The sequence below is a fragment of the Apteryx rowi genome, unplaced genomic scaffold, assembly GCF_003343035.1.
Source record: "Apteryx rowi isolate R43461 unplaced genomic scaffold, aptRow1 scaffold_132, whole genome shotgun sequence".
In the NCBI taxonomy this organism is placed as follows: Eukaryota; Metazoa; Chordata; class Aves; order Apterygiformes; family Apterygidae; genus Apteryx; species Apteryx rowi.
This window is the reverse complement of record NW_020447553.1, coordinates 1,952,066-1,977,923: the sequence shown is the minus strand read 5'-3', so window position 1 is coordinate 1,977,923 and position 25,858 is coordinate 1,952,066. Positions and strand designations below refer to the sequence as shown.

Below are 25,858 nucleotides of genomic sequence, written 5' to 3'. Positions count from 1 at the left end.
GCCCTGTCCTGGTGCCCCCTTGCCCTGACCATCCAGGGGCTGTGCAGGCCCCTTCCTCGCCCCCGGCTCTCGCACCCCCTTCTCTTTTACAGCAGCCCCTCTTGCGGGACAGGGCGTGCTTGCAGCCCCTTTCCTCCTCCCCCCATGTTGGTGGCTGCTGAGGGGGGAAGTGGGTCTGTTGATACCGGCCATCAGAAGGGTGCTCRTGGGGAGCCGGATGTGTTTGCACGCCAAGAATCCTCGTGCAATGCTGTCAGCGTGGGTTTGCCCCCTGGTGCGCTTTGCTCACAGTGCCACGCGACTGGGGTGCTTGGACCAGGTGCCTGGGTCACCTGGGATTAGACGGACCCTCTTCTGCTTTGCTAGGTTTTAGGATAATTGAGCACAGAGGCATGGCAGGGTCTTCTGCGGGCTTGGAGGTGTGGAGGGCGTCTCCATAGAAGGTTTGCAAGGAGAGTGAGCAACCTGGCTATGAAATAGGAAGAGGTGAGCTCTGGTTTGGAGAGTGGGCCGAGGAGGGGTGTGAAGATGTCTAGGAGGATCTAGGTTTGGGTCCTGGTAACTTGGGAGACAGTGGAGGGGAATGGGACTACTGATCTTGGGAGGCATGTGCTCTTGCTTTCAGAGAAGTATATGGTGCTGGTAGTGTGTTTGGTTCAAGCAGTAAAGGCTTTGAAGTTGTGAACGCAGCCATCAGAAAGGTGTGTGTTGAAAGCACCGAGCAAGGGACTGGAGTCTTGAGACTCTCGGTATTTGTATGAAAGGGATGTGGCTAAAATAATTCAAGTGAGGAGTAGCTGGAAGTACCAAGGGAGTCCTTGGGGATCTTGCTATGTTTTTTCTCATTTGTTCAGTTCCAACCATAATAACAATTCAGGATAGGCCACAGCACTCCTTCCTAAACCCCTCACAGGTTAGAGAGATGAGGGGCGAAGGAAGCACCAGAGGGAGAGAGGGATAAAGAAGTGAGAGGGGGCAAAGGTAATGTGTTTTCTGCAAGATATTTTTTACCAAGAGAATTGATAAGGTGGGAATGGAAGGACAGAAACTGTGGAGAACAAGGCCCCTAGTGACCAGATTAGATGAAACAGAGAGGAATCTGTTGCTAAATTATTGATCAAAGCCTGTAAAGTCATCTGGGATTAAATCCATACTGAGCCTAGAAAAACAAATAGGGCAACTTGAACAGGATGCCCTGCTGAGCAGGGAACGTGTGGCATTATTACGATTGGGGTGACTGGTGTGCGCGAAAAGGCAGGCGGCCAGCTGATTTGGGACGATGCTCCTCCAACTTGCTCAAAAGGAAGTTGTCAGGTTCTGGAGGACTTTGAAGGATTAGGACAGGGTTGGGAATTCTTCAGGGGTCAAAGTTAAGGCAATGTGATATGAAATTGCCATGGAAGGTAATTTAGATTGTGTTTTGATGCCAAAAATGAAGTGGGACCCCTTGGTCAGTTCACTGCCAGCTCTGCCCCATCCCTTCACGACACTGTGCAGTCAGGCTGCGCGCTGTCTGGAAGTCTGAGGGCAGTTTGTGTAATGTGGTTTTGTGCACAGATACAACTCCGTGATTCACTGTTTAATTTGGAGCGACTGGTGAGGCAGACTCTGGCATGCCAGAGTGAGAGATTTCCAATAGCCTTTTCATTTTACTTACTGTTGTAGTGCCAGGCTGGTTATCCATATGGCTTTATTCTCTCACGCCTCAGATGGAGAGATCATTAGCTATTCTTGCCAAATAAAGCATGGCATCATGTTGTACTATCTGCTGCTGGTTCTAGCGCCCTAGAGTTGACACGAAGTTTGTTAAAACTGCATCAGAGATACCAGTTTTTCTTACTACTAGCGTTTGTAACTCCTGCGTGCTTGCACTCTCTGAAAAAGACTAGATAGCTGCTTCTTTTTGTTTTCTGGCATTTGTTCCTTTTCATAGTTCAACATACAACAGCTGTTGTGTTCATTTGCTTTTAAGGCTGCTTGTTCTCTGACCCTTAAGGACCTTCCATCTAATGAAGATGTCTTCACATTCCTAAGCAGCAGATGTGTGTGATTCCTTACATCTTTAAAGCCATCTGCCATTCAGTATTTTGTTTGTATTACGATAGCTCTGATAAACTGCCCTCCTCGACAGGATCTCAAAGTTAAGAAGTAAAATGTCTCTTATTTTTAGGGTTTTTTAGCTATAGACTGCATGTTTTTCAGAAGTTACATTTTTGAACATACTTTGTAGGCTTTGCCCATTGGGATGCAAATGGTTTCAAGTCCTGTGAGTGTCTGTGCTGAGTTCTTAATGACATTCATTTGCTAGAAAATTGGCACAAATAGTGTTGAAGGATAATTTTCACTAGCTGTGCAATAACAGTGCACATGTGCATACCTGGTGTCTGTATTAGACGTGCTGTGTGTTTTAGGAGTGGTCTATGCAGAATTATTTTCTATATTCATTTAAATGCTGGTAGTCAATTTAAAAAAATGTACACTTTGCTTCCGTGTGATATTTGAGGGAAATTCAGTGACAACCCTCCCCCAAATTTCTATTATTATTCTCTGTCTTTTATCTGTTGATCTGTTTGATTGTATTCTCCTTGTCAGGTAGAAGATGGGGCAGTTTCCCTTGTGTTCTGGGTGACTCTAACGCCTGGTTACCATGAAGTCCCAAGGGAGATAGAGGGACAGTAGTGGGATTTCTTCCCACTCCTCCAAAAAGATCAAACAGTTGCCTAATGGTAAGAACCAAGTGAGATTAAAAGTTACAAACTTTATTCAATCCCCACAGGAGTGCTTTGGGTAAGTTCATGCTATACCTGTTTGTTGGTACAGCTCTCCTGTAAGGGGTGAAATGGAATATCTTAGACTATATTGCAAATTAATGAACAAGTGAATAAAGTAGCACCTGAGAGCTGTTATTCTTAATCAGCCTTATATTATGTGATGTCCATTAATTGAGTAACACACTGAAGAGTTTTCAAAGCAAACAAAGTTKGAGATTCAAACACACTGGGCCATGTGCAGGGTGATTAAGGAGGATACAGGGTGTAAATGCTGTATGTTCTGAGAGGATGGAGGAGATGGTTTGAAGATATGATTGTCCTCTGTTTTGTGTCCACTCCCAGGGATTACCTCTTATGCTGACGTCATGGGGAGCTGCTACAGTTGTCTGTGCAGGGACAGCATCCCAGACAACCATCCCACCAAATTTAAGGTACCTATTGGACTTTCATCCTCAGAGGGGAATCCGTGACATCAACAACTACTAGAAAAGCCCAGCCTGGGCTGGACACCAGGCAGGAAGGCAAAGCAAACGTCTGCTCTTTCACATGAGGTCTTTCATGTGATGAGATTTGCAAATATGTTGTTGGTTTGTTTGTTTGTTTGTTTTTAATTAAGAAACCTTGCTTGAAAAATAGGTCTCAGATATTGCCTCTGCTCTGAGATTCTCCCTTAGCAAGGAAATGGAGAACTGGAGAGAAATTTCTTATTGCTCAGGGCTGTCTTCCAGTGTCTGTGTTGAGAGACATCAGCTGAACTGCCAAGCGTACAGTCTCCAAGGCTGCCGACTTGGCGCCTTCTGCCAGCAATGAATTCATGCTCTCAACTGAAAAAAATGCATCTTAGTGAACGAAGGGGGAGTCCATGGGAATTACAGTATCTTYGTGGGTGGGCTTAAACCTGTAACACTTTTTTGGGTACAAGTGCACAGATTTTCCTGATGCGAGCAGTGTCACCTCTGCAGGTAACGAACGTGGACGATGAAGGTAACGAGCTGGGATCTGGGATTATGGAACTGACGCAGACGGAGCTCATCTTGCACACTCACAAGCGAGATGCTGTCAGGTGGCCCTACCTCTGCTTGCGCCGCTATGGCTATGACTCCAACCTCTTCTCCTTTGAGAGCGGACGTCGCTGCCAGACGGGGCAGGGTGAGTGTTGTGTTTCCTGGGGGAAGGAGCTCTGCAGTTTCCATTCCCAGGAAGCTCGAGTGAGTTGACACTTATGTCTTCCCAAGTCCCTGAATCTAACAAATCAGCATGTTCATTTGCAGCCTCTCTTCCCCCAGAATACGGGAATGTGCCTRCGCATACGGTTAATACTCCCAATTAAAACACTAACGCTAGCAATATTGAGACTCAGGACCTGGGCAGAAATCTAGCAGTCTCATTTCACTAGGGTATCAGCTCTCATAAGGTAACCGGTACAACAGGCTTGAGTTCAAGTTTTAACTGGATGAGACATATTTAGTGTTGGACAGGATATTAGTTATACTGCCAGCTCCGTGCTTTGGAGCTAAGCATGTTTAGCTGTGGTAGGAGGGGTTGTTGGAGATGTTCTTCTAGGAGCTAGAAAGTGCTTTTTGCAAGACTAAAGCTTTATTAAGCATCTTTCAACTCCAGGGAGAAAGTAAAAGGGCATGATCTGCATCTTTTCCAGGTCTCTTAGGATTTGCTAATTTCTGAGCTTCCACATACACATCAGTAGCAGTAGTAGTTTAAACACATTCTTGTATTTCTCAGTGTATTCTCTCTGCCTTAGTTAGTACTAGTTCTACTTAATGCTTTGTATTTTCTGTTTGGCAGCAACTTGTAACATGGGGGCAAAGGAGTTTTATGTTTTACAGATCTTATGCATGGGGATGCTGTGTGTAGAGAAGGGAAGTGACTCACCCAGGAGTACATGCCAAGTCATCACAGAGCTGGGAATAGACTTCAATTTTACTATGGTGCCTATTAGTCCCTTTACCAGTCTGTCTCTCTTGCTTTTAAAAAACTGAGCATTTTCTTGGCACATAGGACCAATGGGAAAAAAAAAAGTTTGTGTTTCTTCATTCTACTAATGTRTTTGCAAACTCCTTCTTATCCAGAAGGGCAGCACATGACTGTGCAGTGTCTGTGTGAAGTGCTGCGCAAATCTGTAATGCCGTATGCTCCTTTTTAATATTTATGTAAGTGGGGTTTTCCTCTCCTGGAATTGTGTGCTTATCAGTTGCCAGCAATGGGAATTGCTCGTCTTTGGTTGTCTGTTTTGCCTTTGCAGGATGCAGATCAGTAATTAGAATTCTGCCTTGCTTTTTTCGTTTAGATCCAGATAGTGATGATAAAGCAGAGCTATTTGCTCTTCATATATTAGAAGATCTTTCAGTAGACACATGCTAACTCATCAGTCTTAATGCAGACAAAAATCGGATGGATGCCACCGTATTTTGATTAGTTTCTTCCTTTCCTTGCAGGAAATTTTTCTGCTCAGTTCATTTTATTTGGAGAATTCCTTCCCGCTGCAGCTCCCCATCTTAAATAAGGCACATACAGCTATATTTTGGCTGGAGTATTTTAAACATTTTTCTTTGGGGTAGGAGCTGTTGTTGCCATGCTGTTCTTGTTGCTATGGCTCTTGTGCATGTGTGTGCGTGCCAGCTTGGGATTGGTTAGCTCTGCGCACACCAGGTCTGGTTTGGGCTGCTCAGCTGGGGAGCCACTGTTTATTTTGATACATTTTTTTGAAATATGGTGCTCTTGTCCCTCCCTCAGGTGCAGACTCCACAAGGCCCCATTCAGCTCCCGTCGGTCACTGGAAAGACTTTCCACTGGCAATGGGAATTGGACTGGGTGCCAAGTGAGTTAAAATAGAAGATTAGAGATGGAACAAGACCAGTTAGCTTGTCCCTTTCGCACTTCTGCTCTTGTAGGATCAATCCGCGTAAGATAATTGAGGTGGTCTTTTTCTTCTAGTAATGCACCATTTGTTCAGATGGTAGTTGTGGCATCGTATTTGCTTTGCTGCAGCAATAGGTTATGCTATGCAGAAATGTTGTATCAGGATGCAGCTGCATATAGAAAGTGGCTTACAAAATATTGCCTTATGAATTGTCAGCGTGTTTGTAAGGAGTCTAGGAACTGCCTTACCAAGTCCCGGCAGCTCTCTTTAGTGTCCTGCTTTGGCTAGTGGCTAGTGCCATGGGCCTTAAAGAAAGATGCAAGACACTTTCTACCCAGTCATTGCATAATAAAAGGGAGACTCTTTTCCTGTTTATATATCTATTCAGTTTATGACTTAAAGCATGAGGATTTACGTCCTCCTAACAAATTTTTATCCTGTCCAATGAAAGGATGAACATTCTCACGACTTACAGAAATGTCTGATCTTTCATTAATCCACTGAGTTAGTTGTTCTCCTGTGGCTGTGAGTTGCAGGGATTGATTGCGTTAAACATGTTAAAATCAATCATACTTGTTTATTTATAGCCCAGAATTATACTCTTGTTAAAGCAGGCTTGCTTTTTTGCTCTTTTGACCCTCTTCTTCATTACTGTGCAGGGATTTTTGCATTTAAGTGTTCCAGAGCAGAGGAGATCTTTAATTTGCTTCAGGACCTGATGCAATGTAATAGTATCAACGTAGTGGAAGAGCCTGTTGTCATCACCAGGAACAGTCACCCCACAGAGCGGGAGATTTCCCGGACTCCCCAKACACCCAACAGTAAGGCTTCTTCAGCATCTGGGGAGAAGAGGGGGAATGCAGAGACATGAGCAATATCTGCAATTGCTTGTGTGAAAGCTGCCCTTTCCAGCCCATGGGTCTCTCCCATGTACTGGCTCGCAGCTGACCTGTCTCTTTGCATCTGTGCATGTCCCATGCAGCATGTTTTTTTAAGGCCCCACTTGTTTGCAATGTGATATTTTGTTTCCAAGGAAATGGCAAAAAAAAGCCCTTCAGTAGTTAAGCAAGTTGTCAGCCTTCAGTTGGTTTTCATCTGGACCTCTGCCAAGTGGCCTTTTTAAATAGTACCTACAAGGATCAGGTGGTTCCTAAAGGAAAACACATCTGGGAGAATTCAGGTTTGCTCAATTCCTGCCTCCATTAGGAGTGACTTAAATTTAAACAAGGGGGCCTAGCCCTTGTATGTATACTATGAGCCTCATGGTAGAAGACTTCTCCAGACAAGCTGATTCTGCCTTCCAGGGTGCATTTAAGAGACCAGCTCATTGTGAAAATGCAGCCACCTCTGTATTTTGTATCAAATTAATGCTCTAATCGTTATCTGTCTCAATTGTCTCCCAGATCTGGGGTACACTGTCCCAGGATTTCCCAATGGATTTCCCAGCTTCCCTGGAGAAACCCTATCTTATTCCACAGCTCGCCCCCCCTCCGTGAGCAGCCTGAGGCATTCTTCTGTGGGTGAAGACTCTACTCATGCTCTCATTGGGCCTGATGAGCAGGTAAACATGGATCTCCTAAATTCTTTTATTGCAAGCAATGAACAACAAGCATGTTTCTCTAGCAGTCCTGTGCAATTCTAGGCTTCTCTTCCTCCAGCAAAGCTCAGGGGATCCTCATACCTCATCATTCGTTGTTTCTTTTGCTTCATTTTGGTCTTGGAGGCTTCTGCTCTCTCATGCTTCACTGGAACAAACACTCTATTGAGATGGACTGACTTGGCTTCCTTAATCCACTGATATTGCCTTGGCTATTATTTAACAGCAGCACTTAATTTTCTATGCGAGTCCAGGTCATGTTGCTCTGTCTATCAGTTACTACAACCTCTAAATTGATATGCAGATGCGTGCCCAAGTTGAGACTCTGCATTTTATTTTTGGTGTTCAGATCTCTTTTCTTGGTTTTAGAATTTTAAGATTTGCCCTACATGATCCTATGGTCCTCAACGTTGTCAGGTAAACCTAGGTAGCTGTGAATTCAGCAATAGCTGCAGTGTAAACTGCTCAGTAAAATATTTTGCTGGTGGCTTTGCTTTTTGTTCTGTCCCATATATGTGTRTCTAGCATGAAACAGATGATCTGAATCTTCTACAGTTGGACTCCTTTTCGTCCCTCCTTCAATCCACAAATCCACCAATGACCTTTTGCTTCCCAAAATCTTCTCAAGTTCTGAAATTCTTTGTTCTCTTTCTACTCCATCAACCACCCAACTCTTTCCCTTTCCTGTTGTTTTCTCAGCTGCTGTAACCTGCTGTGTTCTCATCTCTTCTCTTCTCTTCTCCTTTCACTGTCCCTCTGCTTCTCTCCTTGCAGTCCCACACCTACGTGAACACAGCCAATGGTGATCAGGAGCTGAGGGGCCGACATTGTATGCACTCCTTGCCTGAAGTCCACCCTCCTTTCCCCCATAGGAACCACAGCTGCTCTCTAGAAGACCGCAATCCCCAGGTCTTTCTGCAGCCAGGGGAGGTTAAGTTTGTGTTAGGTCCCACATCCACCTACAGGCACATGGTGAAACAAGATAGCATCTGTCAGCACCACCGGGAGTGCAGGATGCACTTCTGTGCCCCCAACAACAACAACAACGAGTGTGAGGATGAGTGTCCTTCACCCCAGTGCGTCTATGAGAATGTCAACGGCTTGCTGCCCCCCAGCAGCACGTCTCTCCGCCGAGGTGGGCGCTTGAAACTCACCCGGGAGGACCTGGGCTTAACCGGCTGCTCCCATCGCAGAACGGCTTTGCTGCACTATGAGAACTTGCCATCGCTGCCTCCAGTGTGGGAGTGCCAGCCGCTCCAACGAGGGGAGGAGGACACAGACACTGGGGATGGACTGACACCTTCCCCCAATGGCTACCCTGAGGCTGGTGAAGATGATCCTCTGCAGAACTACATGAACTCGGAAAACACTGCGCTGCACGGGGGCAGTGGCCTGCGGCTCAGTGGCTTCCTGCCAAAGCCTCGTCGCAACTGCATGTCCAGTGTGTTCAACTTCGACTTCCCCCGGCCCTGTCCAGAGCAGCCACGGCAGCTCAACTACATCCAGGTGGAGCTGGAGGCTGAGCCGCACAAGGGACATCAGAACCCACCGGTCCCCCATGCCCCACCTCCTGCCACCCACGAAGCCCGCCGGACGGACTCCTATGCGGTCATTGACCTAAAAAAGACAGCAGCCATGTCCAATTTGCAAAGGGCCCTGCCAAGAGATGATGGGACTTCAAGGAAAACTCGACATAACAGCACTGACCTGCCTCTGTAAGGGGGAATGCCAAGTGCAAGCACTGTGTTGTGGCTTCGGTATCTGCCCTTCAGTGTATTGCCCGGTGTGACTTCCATTTGCCATTGCCTTCTGCTTTCCTGTTTACCCCATTACCTGGTGTCATGGGATGGCTCCTACAGCTGATGTTAAGGCTAGTCTGTTTGTCARTCTTCCCCTCTCCACTCTTTCTGTGTAGTTTGTTTTTAAAGGCTTGTGGGATTTTTGAAGACGTTGTTTGAGGGTTAAATTTTCTTTCTGGAGAGAGGAGCAGAAGGTGCCAGCAGTAGAACTGGCACTGTGTGGATACAACTTTGAATAGGGCTAACTCTCCTGCTTTCCTGGCAGCTCCTTGAATGGTGCCAACAGCCTGGCTGTAGAGGCAGGGCAGTAGCATGGTGGAGGAGCGTTCCTAAAAGCAAGTTGCTTTAGGAGCTTGACTGCAAATTGAGCTCRTTTCTTGGGGATTTCATGCCTTGTGACTCCTGATGAGCTCCAGGGGAAGCAGCCTCTGCAGTGGGATCATTCCAAAGTCTGTTTTTTCCCCTGTGGTTTCTCTGGTCCCTGATGACATGGGAGCTCCTGGTGCAGTCTTTCTCCCTCTCAAGTCGCTACTGCTGTCTCCCCTCTTYTCTGTTGCCTATTTTCCTGAAGCCCATAGAAGTCTTTGATTCTTCTGTCCCTTTCTCAGATTTGATTGGAATTGGGCATCTCCAGAAATTAACAGAGGAGGACAGACAGACATGGACATAGACACTGTGATCACATAAACCTGGTTTCCTGAGGAGACCTTGCTTAAAAAGAGAATGGGAAGACTGCAAATAAGAGAGAAGTTTGAGGCTTGGTTTAGAAATCTTCAGTAGTATGTTACCTGTTCTGGTTTTTAAAGATTCTTTTTGGCAGCTGTTGATTTGTTGTTTTATTTATTTGTTTATTCTCTTATTTATTTATTTGTTTGTTTATTTATCGCAATTGATAATTGCGAAAGCTGGTGCCAGTATGAAACACGTCCTCTCAGCAGCTCACAACCTTTGTTGGGGAACAGATCTCGGAACAGAGTTTGTGGCTTTGCTGGACTGCAAAGGGGGGGAAAAGAGCAGCTGTGAATCCAAAACTTGCTAACTGGGGCTCACTGTCGCAGGGTGGGTGGGAAATGGTACAGGAGACATGCGAGTGTGAGCGGAGCTGCAAAGCAGCCAAGCTTGGAGTCACATCAAAGTTGTTGCCTACACCCACATGCCTGGCTGAATCCACGCGAAATATTTGATCAGTGTTTTGACTGAATGTGCAATTTGTTTCATACAACTGTAGACTTGGAAGGGCTAAATTGGGCTCTTGGATAAATCTATGGCCTTTGAAGTGGGTTTATCTACTGAGACAAGGGCTGAATACAAGCTGAGCTGTCAGGCCTACGTGTGAGGTGCTGTGTAGGGTCTCTGCTTCTCTCCCATTGCAGGATGTTCCACTGCCATTCTGTGCCTGGAGACATGCTGCAGCCTAATCCCTTCCTGGGTTACTCTTTGCCACTGTTAGATGTTTCTATGAGACAGAAGTGCTCTGCGTTTGGAGTCCCACCTTTTTGCTGTCCATATTCTTCACTTTCCTCCCTGATCGTCCAGTTGTAACCTGATTCTGATGTCCAGAAACTTGATTTCCGGATTTCTGAAGTGCTATAGTATCATATTGGAATGTGACCTTTCTGGGAGCAAAGACATGTGCTGTACATTTAAGAAAAGTGATAAAAATATAACTAATGCCATGCCTGAGTCTGCAGAGCACAAATTTCTTGGCTTGCTGTTTATTGCAGTGTAAAACCAAAGTGCACCATGTGCTGAAATTCAGTGATTTTTCTTTTTTGGGGGAAGTCCTTGTGCTTGTCTTCCATTCTGTTCTCCACCTCAACCATTATGTGTTTTATAACTGAAAGGAAACCTGAGTAATATATTTTTATATGTATGCCAAATAACTTTATTTAATGGAAAAAAGACAAGTAATGTATCCCCCTAAATCTAGGTTTCGTTTAGGGAAGTGAAAAAAGAAATTATTTATTTGAAAAAAGAAAAGTCAACTGTATTAAACTTTAAGGAAGCTATTTAAATAAAGAGTTTACGAGCTCTAAGTATCACCCTCTGGGACAGCAGTAGGAACCCTGACATGACAGCAAGGGTCAGTGCTCTGGGAGCCTCCATATAAGCCTGCCTTTCCAGTGTCACTGCCTGAGCTGAGAAATACAAAATATGTATTCCCTTCTTCCCCCCAGAAAGAAAAAAAGGATGAAATGTTTGACGTTTACATGGAGCAAGATGTCAGGGCCCTTTCCCACCCACATGGAAGAGGCTTTTTGCCACGTTTTCAGGTTGGTTAAATGCAAAGGAAGCCGCTGCTGCTTGACTGCTCACCTGTCCAGGGAGAAGGTAGGAGAGGCCTGGGCTGCCTCTTTTCTTGGTGTCACTGGCTGCTCCCTGTGGGCACTGGTGGCCTTCGGGGCTGCTGCGGGTCTCCGGCGGGGTGAGGCCGGTGTGAGGGTCTGTAGTTGTCGGGAGCTCAGGGCTTTGGGACAGCACAGCTTGACTGCTGACGTTTCCTCTCTGTAGGCCTAGCAGAGGCTGGGCTTCCCAGTGTGTCCTAGGGGAATCCCATTTAGGTGGCTCTAAATTAGCTTTGGATTTGGGAAAGCTGGCCTTGACCATTCAAACCACTTTCACGTCCCCTGGACAATTATGTTGCCTGGCTTGTGCCTCCCTTTCTTCTTCCAGTGAAGCTAATGCTCCCCTACCTCACAAGGACGTAGAAAGCAGTAGTGACAAGGAGACCACTATGAAATAGCTGTGTGTGTACATAGCAAATACGTTACCGCTGTTCCCTTATGACATTTCTTACTCTGTTTATAGGAGTGCATGCTGCACCTATTCAAAAAAGGAGAAGAAAAATTAAATTTTCTCATCTGTAAGGTCAAAGGAGGGCCTGTGTTGGCTGCTTCTGTGTTTGCTATTTTCAGGGAATAGTAGTCTGATAGTCTTGCTTCACTGTCTTCTGCTTTGCTTCCTGTTCTCCCTTGTGGCCTTGAGTAGAGGGGGCAGYGTTGCTGGCTCGGCAGGCTTTGCTCGTGAGATATTGCAGGCTCCCAGAAAGCTTAGGGGACGTAAAGCTCGTCACAGCTATCTGTTTGTATTGGGTTTGTTTTGATTAATGTTAAAGCAATTAAATGGGAGACCTCATGCAGGGAACCACTTATCATTTATGGCTTTCAGGGGACGCACCATGTTCATGTGCCAGTGCTTTTCTTACTTTTTCATTTTTGTGGATAACTTCACAAGAGCAGGATCCTTTCAAAACTTCTTGATGCTCAGTTTCGCAGGTGATGTGAAAATGGAAGAAAAGTCTGGAGTTGTGTTTGRACTCTGAGGCAGCAGTTCTTGGAGCACCAGGAACAGAAGTGATGTTATCTTGGATTTCTCCCTAATATTAAAACCTGAGCGGTGCTCTCCAGTCTCACAGCTTCCTCTAGTGGCCAGACTTGAAACAGTTTCGGGGAGAAAAAATCAGTGGCAGGTTGAAAGGGCTAGGGCATTTGAATTAGTATTTTCTCGTTTTTTCAGTTCCCTCCTCTTTGATTTGGGTAACAGGCATTAGGAATAGTGATTCCTACTGGTAATTCTTCGGAGTCTTTTCCTGATACTATTTTCTTTTGGTTGAAAATCATGTTTATGAAGTGTGTTGTATTTTTATGGCACTTTGCAAAGATTGCTTTCCTCTTTCATGTCCCTGCTTAATTTACTTTTTGTGGGCCAGATTCCCCCAAGGGGTAATGCCACTAAATTTGGTAGAGTCACAGCTGTGACCRATTGGCTATTTAAGAGAGTATTCCATCAGGTGGCTAGAATTCATTTTACCATCGCATAATTCTGCCTTTGTCTCTGTATAATGGTTTCCTTTCTTACAGATGTTGCTTTGAGCCTTACATGCGAGTATGCTGGACTTTCCCAATGGATGCATGCTAATTATATATGTGCATGCTTACTTCTTAGATGGGGAACTAAATTAGGGATAACCATTGACTGTCACTCTCCCCTTCAGCCATGGTACACCCCGCACAACCAAGATGACCTCCACAGAGCAGAATACCTCACCCTTTGTGGTCACATCCGTACATCTGGTGGTGAGATTGAGGGATTCCTCCAGGCCTCCGTGCATCTAACTGATGCCACGCAGTTGACTAGGAGGAAATGAATATGCAAATGTATGTCTGAAACCCTTTTCTCTGGAGTTAGTCCCTGAAGCTGAACTGAAACCATGAGATCTGTTGCTTTCCCAAGCCTGGTTCTGGAAGGCAGATGGTTCATGCTAGTGTTGCCCCTTGTGCTGACCTGTTCCGCCTGTGAATGGTAGCTTGGAAGAAGGAGCAGTGTTCAGCTGTTGTGTTTGCTGAGACTTTCTTTGGTTTGTAAGGAAAGATCTAGGCAGTGACATGAAGCCAGCCTGGATAGCAGTGAGGGCCTGGCAGCATGGACCTAACTGCCAGGTTCTGTACCTGGCTGCTTAGCAGGTTTGCGTAGCCCCACTGGAGCCTGTATTGCATCCTTGCTGGTCTCCTTTCCCCTGCTTGCAAGATTGAAGAGCTGTGTGCTGTGCAGAGAGAGTTTGACTTAACCTCTTTAAGTGGTTCTTGTCTGAGTTTTTGAATTAATCAGCTGGACTTTCTCCTCTGGTATTTCTCTGGATATTTCTTCCCTGGTGATTGCATAAATAGATCTTTTACCTGTTCCTTTTCCTGTTCTCTTATTAGAGATATAGCATTTCCTGGCTCTCAGTTGTCTCTCATTGTGGAAGGGGTTTTGTTTCTTCTTTCATCCCATTCTATGTGCCTGCTTTTTCTCCTAGGGAGAGAAGATATGAGCATTTGTGCGCTGTACCTGCCTTACAGGGAGAGGACAGCAAAGGAGAGGCCAAACTGTGAGGTTTAAGGCATCGATATTTTTGCAAAGAGGTTTGAACGTGTTAGTTGTTACTGAAGTACTAAGTGTTATTTTTATTACCTAAGCCATGCTGCTCACTGGGAGGAAAAACAAACCAGCTTCAGCTGTTGCTGTCTTTATTTCCAGTGAGAAATGACTGACTAAATACCTCTGATTCCCAGACTCCTGTCTCAAGCTAGCAGGGCCGCTACCTGCATGTGCGCACCTCTCGTTGGGAGGTGCATGCGGTCTGTGCAGCACGGCCGGCGGGGAGGTGCTGCACCAGCTCTCGCTCACGCTCTCGACCTCTGATCCTGCTCTGGCTCTGCCCTGGCCTGCTCTGCGGCTGTCGGCAGAGCGTGTCCCGTCCCCACGTCTCAGTTTCACCATGGCAAAATCAGGAGAATGGTACTGACCTTTCTATGACGCTTTTCTGATCTGGGGGCGAGAGTGCTGTATCAGGGCTTTGTAGTACTGCTGTACGCTCTCTTAGCCATTTTCTGCCAAAGTCTTCTCTCTGTCCCTCTGTGTAATGCTACTCAGCCCTCTCTGCTGGTGTCTTCCCTGTGAAGTATCATTAATGAGTGATTGTTAATGAATGCGTTGCCTCATAGTAATTCAAATAACAGCTTCTGTGGGGTCGTGCATCCAGTCTTTGTGGGGAGCTTGTTTTTCAACCAAGCTAGGCTCATCTTGAAATGCCATGCACAGGTAGCAGAACAGGTTTAGACTCCTGTTACTGAGCAGGACCAGAAGTGAATACATTAGGGGAAATCCTGAAAGCTTTGAAGTTGGCACTTACAGGCCAAGGTATAGAAAAGGCTAATTCTAAAGAGGGGATCTAATTTGTTTTTCCTTCATAACTGAAGGTGATTTTAAAGTTGGAAGGCCCAGATGCAACTGTGTAATCTCAAACTCTACTCCCATGTGATTCTCCTTGTTACTTGTACTGGTGTCTTTGATACTGAGCATTTCTGATGTGGCAGAAAAACAAAGGTGCTTCGGGGCTCTGGCCACCGGGGATTCAGAGTTGCTCTGACCATAGAGGTTGATCGTGCTGTGTAAATGCTTCTTCAGGTTGTTTCTATGGATATGCATTCAGTCCCTCTTTATATTTCATCCGGGTGTAACCTTAAAGGCAAAGAACAATAGCAGTGCTATGTTACCCGAGGAGTGCTCATGTCTTACATTAACGTGCACTATGAATGTATACAGAATAAATGGAATATGATGATTATCTGGTGATGGTGTCTTTTCTGTATGTTGCAAAGAGAAAATCGTCACATTTCAAAGTGCATTTTAGTTTTTATTTAAAATTGAAAGCTCCCAGGATCTGGATAGGATTACGTAGACCCTCTCTTGCCCTGTGGTTCCTGGCCTCTCTATAGCTAGGCCAGAAGTCATGCATCTTGCATTCTGCAATTTACCCCCTTTGATCCTGGATCCCACAGGCAGCTCTCACTCTTTAAACCCAGCCCTCAGCAGGTTTTGCTGCTCCGCCCCTGAAGTCTTCATGAAGAGTTGTCCTTGAGCACTTCAGTCTGGACTGCTTGCAACCTTTGTTTTCCAGGGCTCCCTTCTCTGAAGGAATAATTGGTGTATCTCAGTCTATGTCCTTATGTATTCTACCTGGAGCAGCGGTTGCGCTCTTCTGTCTGGCTAGTCTCACTACATTAGACATATTGTAAAGGATTCAGACTCAGTGGTAATGAAGCATTAATACTGGTTTTACCTCGAGGATCTGTTCTGCCGTCTCTCAACAGCAGACGCGATACAGAATGCGAATGATGACTGCCTCCTCAGAAAAGTGAGGATCTTTCTTGTGTTATGCTCACAGAGATGCCCAAAAGGCAGGAAGAGCATGGCCACACAAGCAAAATAATTCTTGAATTTGTGTGTGCAGAGGGAGATTTTTGGCTTGTGGGATTTTAGAGGCTGTTCCAAGTCAAGCAGGCACCATTAAAGAAAGTCTGATGAGGGCAAGGACGAGGGTTGATTTGCAGGGTCAGTTTCTTTGGTTTCCAGCTATCACTTTGTAAATTTTTAGCATTTGAACATCTTATCATCTGTGAATTGGAACAGAGTAGGTCAAACCTGCATATAACTGCTGTGTAAGCTATGCTATACCCAACAAGGACCAACCATTCAAAGTTGCATCAGGTTCCTTCCTCTTTCTTTCAAAAAATAGCTTAAATATTATGAGCTCTAATTTTAAAAGGTTGGGAGTTTTCCACCTGACTTTTGCTGTTTGAGCCTTCAGTGCTCATATTTTTGATTTCTGCAAATAAATCTAGGTATTAGAACTGTTTTTAAAGCAAAGCTGAGGCTGTCTTTATTTCAAGAGCTTGATCTTCAAGAAGAAGGAAACAAAACGAATACTATTCAACTTGAGTTCTAGGAAATTACACATCTCTAATCTATTCTCGTAGATGGTTTAGTGAAGATCTTTGTTCAGCATTAAGCAAAGACACAAAAATGAGCAAAATAATCTTAAAAAATGGGATTGGGAAAGTATACACCAAAAAACCCAGTTTAGATAATTTTATCCCTCACTTTGTTCCTGGAAACCTTGACAGTGTTAATTAAGCACCTTAAACTGTCAGAATGGGTAAGCACGAATATGCCTATGTCATTCAAGATGGAAAATCTGAGGGACTTTGATCTTTGTGCATTAAGACACTCACCAAATGAGTGCTGGGTCAGGTTGCGTTATTCCTGCTTACCCAATGTGGTGCTTAAGGCATTGCACAGGGGCCCTGGGTACTGCCCCCACCCCAAATCCCACTTTTTTCCATTGTCCTCCACCTCCACTTCTTTACTAGAATATGTTATTTTTGCAGGTGGACAGTAAGCAGTGCATCTCCCATCATGACTGGGCACAGCCAGATACCTTATCTGTGCTCTTATGGACCTTGAAGGTGAGACACATGTTCCATAAAAAACAACTTGGGTCTGTTTGGGAATATTGGTCACCTGATATCTCCAGTCAATCATGTTCTTTCCATTCCTCTCTTGTTTTGGTCAGGGGGGTGAACAGTTTCTACTGTTTATTCTGATCCTTGATGATAAGATTTCATTTGAGTGAAAAGATATTGTTTGTCCTTTTGATGATAAGCCAGAGAACAGAATGCTTGCCATGTGACGTGTTCCTAAACTGAACTGCTGAGGTCCCTGGGACAGGAAGGGAGGAGAGGGCAGATTGTGTAGACAGCTCTGTGCAACCATATTACTTCTCCATCACCCCCAGCACCCCTGTCTGCTCCCACGGATGGAGGTAAATGTGCATCCCAGGATGGAGTGTTTCTTAGTTATGATGACAGACTGAAGAATGTACTGTTGACGGTTTGGAGAGGAAAACGGAAAGGAAGCAATTCAGTCTGATTTTGCTAACAGGAAAAATTATAAAAAAATAGTTCAGTAGGTTTAAAAAAATAAATAAAAAAGAAACGGGCATGGGTGCACAGACAGGCATCTTTCCCTCTCTGTTGGCTGATTGCCCATGGTRTATCTTTGCAGGACAATTCTACCTGCTGCTTGTTTGAGCTGGAAATTGGACTTGGTGCAGAAAGGTTTGGATGAGGGTTTCTGACCTGTGTGATACAGGAGCTGAGGCTCTGAAATCATTTACTCTTTCATGGAACCTCATTTTGGGGCAGAGACATTGCTTACAGTTGACTACAAGAGTGTGGATGAGAAAACTCAAAGTTTCCTTGCAATTTGATGAATAGAGGTTAAATGTAGTGAGAGTATTAATGCTCTCTGGAGTACCCATCCTTTAAGCCATGCTGTTTCCACCATGAGGAACTTGTGGCAATATTTTGGAAGGGATGGAATTTGAGGGCTGGTGGGAATGAAGTGCTTTAGCTCCTAAAACCAGTGTTGAACAAGATGCTGTTTCACTCTTGCTAGCTGTGCTGATCCACTCCAGGTGCAGGGGCCTTTACATAGGTTCTCTGCCAATAGCTCTGTGCAAAGAGTTTATTTGTTTTTTTTTAAGCTCTACAGCACATGAGGGCTAATTGTTTGGTAAAACATGCCATTTAGTTCCATGGCTTATAAAAATTCCTCCTGAAAACTCTTTCCCCAGCAGGAGTCAATTTAAGAACAGCTAATGGGGCCTTCTCTGTCTTCCTAAGCGAGCATGCCTTTGTGTATAGTGTCTTTCCAAACCAAGCCTGTGTGTTTCTTTCTTTCGGGGTCATTCCATGACTTTCTAAAGCGCTAGAGGTAAGAACTGGAATGGAAATGGAAGAAATTGTAAAACTGATGATAACCTGTGTTATTCTTTCAATCCTATCTCAGGAAAACACAATGAAATTTTTCTTTTGTTTGGCTTTTGAGAAAGACAGATATCCCTATCAAATCAAAAAGAAGTTGGTTAGTAGTGAACTTCCCTCTTGTGGGTTTGGGTTACTCTTATCAAGTCATTTTTATCAACTTCTTTGTTCAAGGAATAGCTTGAAAATGAAACAGCATTTGTATTTGTATTTGACCTGGAGTTTTCTTGATAGTCCTTAGCACTGTGGGGTAAATACTTCGTGTAAATGTTATGGATGCATTGATAAACTTAAGGCATGTGAGTGTGTAGTGACGCAAGGAGATGAGGACCACCTTTGGGTATATAAGGATTTGCTGCAGAGCTCCAGCATCAGCGTGGGATCCAGGAAAAAGCAAGGTGACTGGAGCTCTCTTCAGAAACTGCCTGCAAGAGAAGATCATCATGAAGTGGCTGATCCTCGTCCTGGTCTGCCTCCACCTCTCTGAGGGGTTGTTGAGGTAAGCATGGAATAACCACATGAGCATTTTAGTTGTTTCCAATATGGTGGTGAGTCAGAAAGAGTAGCGATGTGAGATGTGTGTTGGGAGTCTTAGGTTTTGTCCTGGACCAGTGCTTACTATTACTATTATGGCTTAGGCTTTAGAAAGTGGTCATGGTTTTCACATTAACGCTGAGCAATTTCTGACTGTCTTTCCCTTACTCTTGGCTTTCCCTGATACTGCTTATTGTATCCCAAAGAGGTCATGCTAATAAGGGTCATGGCCATGGTAGGCCTGAGGTCAAACTCATTTTGCATCAGTTGAAGGGATCAGGATCCAAAGCACAGGACTTTTCCAGTAGCCAGACTAGACCATATTCCTCTAGAGACACCCTAACTGCTGCAAATCAACACACTGGAAAAATCTGTATACAGGAGTATAATCAGGCAGGGGAGGAATGGAAAGAGGATGGAAAAGGAATAGGAGGAGTCAAAATTAGGGGGTCTGATGAGAAGTGAAGAGCCACTTGATATCACGCTGATTTGATGACTTTTTGCTAATTGCATGCATGCAGAGTTCCTTTGCTGAAAGGCAAGTCCATAAGGGAAACAATGAAGGAGAAGGGTGTGCTCCACAAATACCTGGAGAAACACCGCCACTATGACCCTGCCTACAAGTTCTTCAATAACTTTGCCACTGCCTACGAGCCCCTGTCTAATAACATGGATGTGAGTATCCACTGGCTGCTGAAAATAAGGGAGGAAAAGTAAGTGTATAGATGGGAGGAATGGAGCAGGAATAGAGAGAGAAATTTGGGAAGTTACATGTCAGATTTCGAGCCCAACTGTTTATTTCAGGAGCAGTTCTTATAGTTGCGTAGGAAAAGAGGAATATTTATTTTAATGTGGATGGGAGCTGTTCAGCTGTGTGCTATATTCTCTGTTTTGGAAATACTCTGAAACCAGCTCGTGCAGCATTGTGTAAAGAATGAGCATGCTTGTGAACAGTTCATAAACACAGCTGCTTCAGACATGCCTGTGCCATCCCGGCTTCCACCAATTGCTTTTCTTGGTTAGAGAACCCAAGCAGAGAGCAAATGCTGTGCACCAGGCAAAACTTACCTTGTTATTTTAATTGAATCTCCTAGAGCAAGAATGTCTAAATTATCAAGGAAGAGCTTGAACTGGCAATCCCTCCAGCCCCATGAACTGTCATTGGGAACCCACAATCCCGTAATGCTGGTGGTTGCATGGGCTGAGAAGTAGCACGTGCACCTAGCGGTGCTGTTGGCCAAAGAGTAATGTGGGATTGAAAAACATGTCCCCTTTCCTCTAGATGTCCTACTATGGGCAGATCAGCATTGGGACCCCCCCCCAGAACTTCTTGGTGCTCTTCGACACTGGCTCCTCCAACCTGTGGGTGCCATCCACGTACTGCCAGAGCGAGGCCTGCAGTGAGTAACTCCTGTGAAGGGAGGATGATGGCAAATTATGCTCAAATTAGAGTCCCCTGTTGCTTGCACTGAAGATGGTCTCTGATCAGGGTCTCCCCATCTGGCTGTGAGTCTGCAGCCTTCATTTGTATGAGCTGAAAGTTCATGCTCTTCTGTTTTCCTTTTCCAATTTAGCCAGCCACACTATGTTCAACCCCAGCCAGTCCTCCACGTTTTCAACTCAGAATCAGTACTTCTCCATACAGTATGGATCTGGCAGCCTCACTGGCATTTTTGGCTACGACACTGTTGCAGTAAGTGACACTTCAGCTGGCGGAGGAAGGGGCGCCTCTGGCTTTGCTCTGCATTTTGGTCAGCAGCAGCGCACTAAACAAGGCCACCTGCCCATATCCCGTGGCCTGTGAAATGCATGTCCAGAGCGTGTACCTGGAAAAACCTGGGTTGTTCATTTCTAGAAATATAAAATGCTCCCTTGTGAGCAAAAGGGGGAGCTCTATTGCTTGGCTGTAATGGAAAGTCTCTTATTTCATATATGTGGTACGTGGCTTTCAGGCATAGTAGCAGGATGGCAAAGCCCTTCTTTGGTCAGGCAGGCACTTATTTCAGCTTAGTGCTCCTGGTACATAGCCTGGCTGTCCCGGTGCACCCGCTGTTTGTCCTTGGGTAGTGATGCCCTGTGCTGCACTCAGATAAACTGTGCCTGCTTTCTTTCGTGCCCTAGATCCAGAGCCTTTCCATCACGAACCAGGAGTTTGGCCTGAGTGAGACTGAGCCTGGCAGCAACTTTGTGTATGCTCAGTTTGACGGCATCCTGGGTCTGGCCTACCCTTCCCTTTCTGCTGGGGGTGCCCAAACTGTGATGCAGGGCTTGCTGCAGGAAAACCTGCTTGATGCCCCCATCTTCAGCTTCTACCTGAGTGGGTAAGGACGTGGCTCTTCCCCTTTTTCCTTCTACCTTATGTTGCCTTTGTGCTTCCCAAGACTATTCCCTTTTACTGCAAATCTCATGGATCTCCAATACCTTCAGGAGAACCTGGTGGTTTACACTTCATTCCTGCTCTCCTGTTCATTCAGTGTTTACCCCTCCCTCTTCTGTTTACTAGTTTGTATCCCCTTCCAATGGGCTGGTGTTGGTGGYTGTCAATCACCTCAAATAACCAGGTATTTTGCTTGTGCTTTTCTCTTGCAGGCAGGAGGGCAGCCAAGGGGGTGAGCTTGTCTTGGGAGGTGTTGACTCCAGCCTGTACACAGGCCAAATCACCTGGACTCCTGTCACCCAGACTACCTACTGGCARATTGGGATTGAAAGGTAAAATGGGACTTTCTCCTGTTTCCTCTGTACCAGCTTTAGCTGTTCTTAGACCTGTGGCTACAACAAGAACTTTTCTGTCAGGTCCAGTCACTCTGGATCATGATTCAGAGACTTCATATCTTGGACAGTTTGAGCTCTGGGGTCTCTTCTTGGCTCTGCCTACATATAACCATAGAAACTCATCCTTTTTAAGGTGCAGATGTAGGAAGCATTTGGACATTCCTCATACACAGTGCCCCTGTCCTCCATTTGTTCTGCAGCAGAGTTGAGCATGTTTTACTTGCAGCTTGTTCTCTGTTTCTGTAGTTTCTCTGTTGGTGAACAGACCAGCAACTGGTGTAGCCAGGGCTGCCAGGGAATTGTTGATACAGGAACCTCCCTCCTCACTGCTCCTCAGCAGATCTTTTCTGAGCTGATGCAGTACATTGGAGCTCAAGCTGATGACAATGGCCAGGTAAGGAGACCAGGCTGGACAAAAGATGAAATAGAAATGGGAGATGTATCTGTCATCTGGGGCAGGCAGATGCCGATCAGCAGTGGGATTGGAGGGACATAGGAAATCTTCCAGGTTTTGCCCTAATCTCTGCAGGGGAAATGACAGAATATATAAAATTTGGATGTCTGGATTCCTGGTTCTATTCCTGGGTCACAGCTTCTTCTGAGAGCCTGTCACGTATCCTGGGAAACACTGAACTGTGCCTGTACCAAGTGCACCAGATATAAACTAGCTGTGGTTTACTCTTTCTCTAGTACGTGGCTAGCTGTGACACCGAGAGCTTGCCCACCCTCATCTTCGTCATCAGCGGCACCAGCTTCCCCTTGCCTCCCTCTGCCTACGTGCTCCAGGTATGTCATCTCATGGCTCATCCGGCTCCTGTGTGCCTCTCTCCATGGCATCTGCCTTGCACGGAAGCTCTCCTGCTAAGGGAGAGCTGCCATCTGGATGTGGGTGCGCTGGCCACAGCTGTGCCTGTGTAACCCGTACCTGGTGGATGGCTGGTGGGCGGTGGCCAGAGCTCTGGAGCTGGAGCTTTTTAACAATTATTTCTGCTCAACAGAGCGAGAACGACTACTGCACCGTTGGGATTGAACCTACCTACCTGGCATCCCAGAATGGGCAGCCCCTGTGGATTCTTGGGGATGTCTTCCTGAGGTCTTACTACTCCGTCTATGACCTGGGCAACAACCAAGTGGGCTTTGCCACTGCTGTGTAAGCAGAACCGGCTCCTCCTGACCGTGTCGCTGCTTCCCCTCACCTAACATCACAGCCCCTCGTGCCTCTGTGTGTCAGAGCATCTGGAGTTTCTTCCCCTCCTCCATGTCTGCAAAATTTACAGCCTCTCTCCTGTGAAATCTGTATGATGAAAGTATGGGTTTCTTTCCAAAAGCAACTGCAAAGAAATAAAAACACCATAAAAATAAGATAAAGTGATTTTTTTGGAGGGGGGATACAAAATAGAACAAGAAAAACTCCAACAGGTTTCCTCTCCAGAACATGCTCAACAAAACAGAGGGTAAAAGCAGATGTCACAGCCAGACTTACTGCAAGTAGCCTATCCTAAGCAGGAGCAAACTTAAAGTTAAGCTAAGCACAAGGATGTTATTTAGCTAAAAGACACATAGAAAGTGGTCACATATTATACAAAGGAATGTCTCGGGCTTGAAACACTTGCTAAATAACTTCACCCCTCTCCCCTTTTCATGAGCCTGATAACCCTTGCCCCTTTCCATCTGCACATCTCCCAGCACATGCAAGGGGAGTTACAGGGCATGGAAAATTGGGTTTACCCAGATTTCTGCTCGCTAACAGCAAGGTGGGATTTGGCACTTTCAGGGAAGGTTTTAGCTGACGTGGTGCTGTGAGAGCAACAGGATTTGTCTAATGACCAGGRGAATCTCCTGGCAGTCCCACATTCACGTTTAAGTTATATGCTACCATTTGTTGAGATAAATAGCAGTATCTTGTGACTGGGGCAAAGGCCCAGGAATCAGGGTGGTAAGTTGTCCTAGAGTTGGGACCAGTCACTTCTCTATGGGATTGTCGTCAGTAGAGCAGAGACTAGAGTAGACTAGGAGGAGTTAAGAGTGATTGCAATCTCTTTGTGAAAAGGCTTTTCTCCCCAGCCTGCACTGGTCAGTGGTGTCTGCAGGTGGGAGAAGTCTCTGGGTTATGGGGGAGGCTGAATGCCTCATCTTCCTTTAGATCCCATTCCTAATCCTGTGAAATGCTCTGTGAGAGGTAGTGGGTTTGGGGAGATGGGAATTTTGTAGAATATCCGCCTCTTCAGTGGCTGTTTGGTCTGTTAGTTTGACAGGATTTGTTGGCTTGTGTTGAAAGTTGATGGTTTAAGCCCTCAAGGTGGCAGGGAAACCTGCTACTCACAGCTCATCTCACTTGCTGTTTTTGCACAGCTCGTGTCCCAGGAGAGGTGGAGGAGTTGGCCATGGGATGTAAAGAGGGTCTGCTGTTATCAGGTGAGCAGAGGAAACAGGATTCCCTGGACTGGAGCATGTTTGCATGTGAGATGAAAGCATTAAACCAACACAGAAAAGAAGCTATAAGCAAAGAAAGGGAAATTAGCAGAGCTTTGGCCCTGAGGAGAAGTCCTGCATTAGAGGTCTGTTTGGGTGAGTAGCTGCTCAAAGGGGCTTGGAGCTGGGGGGAGAAATAAGTTGTTTGAATCCTGCTCTGCTCAAGCYCACACAATTTTTGATGTCAGAAACTCTAAATTCTTGATTCCCCTTTAAACTAAATGACTCAGCATACAAATGCTATTTAATTTTTGGGTCAAAAAGCAACARAAGTAGAATGTGTTTCTGTGTGCTGTAGAGGGCACCTTATTCCTTTGTCTTTTGGCAAGCCGGAATCCCTGTGGGAACCTGCAGATAACACTCAGAATATTGACGTTTTGATAACTGCTCTTTGCTTTCAGCCAGAATTTGCCTTTTATCCAATCTTAATAAGTTGATCTTTCTATCAGTCCTGCTAGCAAACAAGATAATTGCCTTATTATAGTCTCAATATCCAGCAAAGGACACACACTCCCCAGTACTCCTGAGGGAATAAAATATGTGCAAAGCATTGACACTGGATGAGCACAGCGATAGTGACACTGGGCTATCGGCAGATAATGGAGAACAGGCTTTTCCCCCACGTGGAAAAAAGCAAGCTGCTCAGATTGGAGGCTTAAACGAGGTCTGAGGAGGTCACTGGGGCGTCGTGTATGGGAGCTGGTTGCAGAGGAATCAACTCTCATGCAGGAGCTTGTCTTGGCCAGGCTCTGCTGCAGCTTGTGGAGGTGTCCTGGAGAACGTGCTGCAGYGTGAGTGTCCAGAAATATCACGCAGGTGAGGCAGAGACCGGAGTTTCTGCCTTGAGCTCAGCTGCAATCTGCTCCTCCAAAGAAGGCTTTAGCACAAGGGCTGCTGCCCTGCTCCCTTCCCAGGCCTGACTGGCTCCTAGATAATGTTGGCTTGTCCCCGCTTGCCTGGAGAGCCAGACAGACTTCTCCTGGCCCAGCATCTGTGGCATTGCACACTGATGGCTTTGTGCTGTGTTTCTCCAGATAGCTCATTTCGTTCTCAATGGACCTTAGGTCCCTCCTTAGCCTCCCGTCAGCGTGTGCGGGGCAATCAGCGCTCTCCAAAGCTATTGCTGCTGATTAAACGGCTGTGTGTCAAACTGCCTTCAGAGCTCGTTGAGCAGAGATGGAGAGCAGTTATTTAGCTGTGGGATTCACAACCTGATTATCCCTCGACAATTGCTGAATGGGTATAAAACATTGATTTAAACTGCCTGTTATGCATTTCTGGGCAGGTTTCCAAAAGCGCTGAGCACTCGGCAGCTTCCATGGTCTCAGTGGAAATGCAAATTGCGCTGAGCCCCCTGGCCAGGAGTGGCTGTTGTCCATCCTGGTCTGAGATTTGCACGGAGCAGGGCACTGCTCATGATGCTGTGCCAAAGCCCTGGATCCAGCGGCAATGAAGGCATTAAGGGAATGGGTTGTCCATGAACAACATTCCTGTGTCACACAGTAACATGCTACAGGCTATATTTCTATAGGAATTTCTGTAACTATGGGTTTATACAAAACGTTTTGAGGAAAATGGAAAATGTCTCCCTCAATTTTCCTATTACTAGAAAAAGTTCAGGTTATAACTGAAAATGTTTTGGTATGTTTTCTGTGTTTGTTGGCACTTTGGGAAATCTCAGTGTTTATGGTTCTCTTTCTTCCACAGAAGAAAAACAAACAATTTTCCCTGTCTTTACATGCAGGTGTGAAGGACAGCAGGACTACTGCAGCATGCTCACCAGCACCACAAATCTTTTTTTGGGAGTGGGTCATCTGATGCAGGTAGGCAAAACACCTGCCTTTTAACACAGGACAAAAAGAAGATTAATTGCTCCACAGAGTTAA

General features: G+C 45.6%; 1 protein-coding gene across 15 annotated transcripts; it reads left to right on the top strand.

Annotated features, from left to right (window-relative positions):
* Positions 1-288: 288 nt before the first annotated feature.
* On the top strand, positions 289-25,795 carry LOC112961416 (gastricsin-like). Of its 15 annotated transcripts, XM_026056547.1 has the most exons (22): positions 297-486; positions 2,593-2,726; positions 3,114-3,202; positions 3,734-3,920; positions 4,575-4,717; positions 5,523-5,607; positions 6,309-6,470; positions 7,053-7,210; positions 11,223-11,318; positions 16,758-16,835; positions 17,434-17,486; positions 18,556-18,693; positions 19,250-19,403; positions 20,011-20,128; positions 20,303-20,421; positions 20,850-21,049; positions 21,318-21,437; positions 21,747-21,894; positions 22,191-22,286; positions 22,499-22,650; positions 23,853-23,915; positions 25,717-25,795. In XM_026056547.1, exons 3-21 carry the CDS (start codon positions 3,137-3,139, stop codon positions 23,893-23,895), a joined length of 2,316 nt encoding a protein of 771 aa, XP_025912332.1. In that variant the 5' UTR covers positions 297-486; positions 2,593-2,726; positions 3,114-3,136; the 3' UTR covers positions 23,896-23,915; positions 25,717-25,795. The 15 variants fall into 15 exon arrangements, with proteins under 15 accessions (XP_025912341.1, XP_025912332.1, XP_025912331.1 ...); XM_026056546.1 differs by lacking the exon at positions 25,717-25,795 and having other exon boundaries at positions 23,853-23,940; XM_026056548.1 differs by lacking the exons at positions 11,223-11,318; positions 25,717-25,795 and having other exon boundaries at positions 298-486; positions 23,853-23,940.
* The last annotated feature ends 63 nt before the right edge of the window (positions 25,796-25,858 follow it).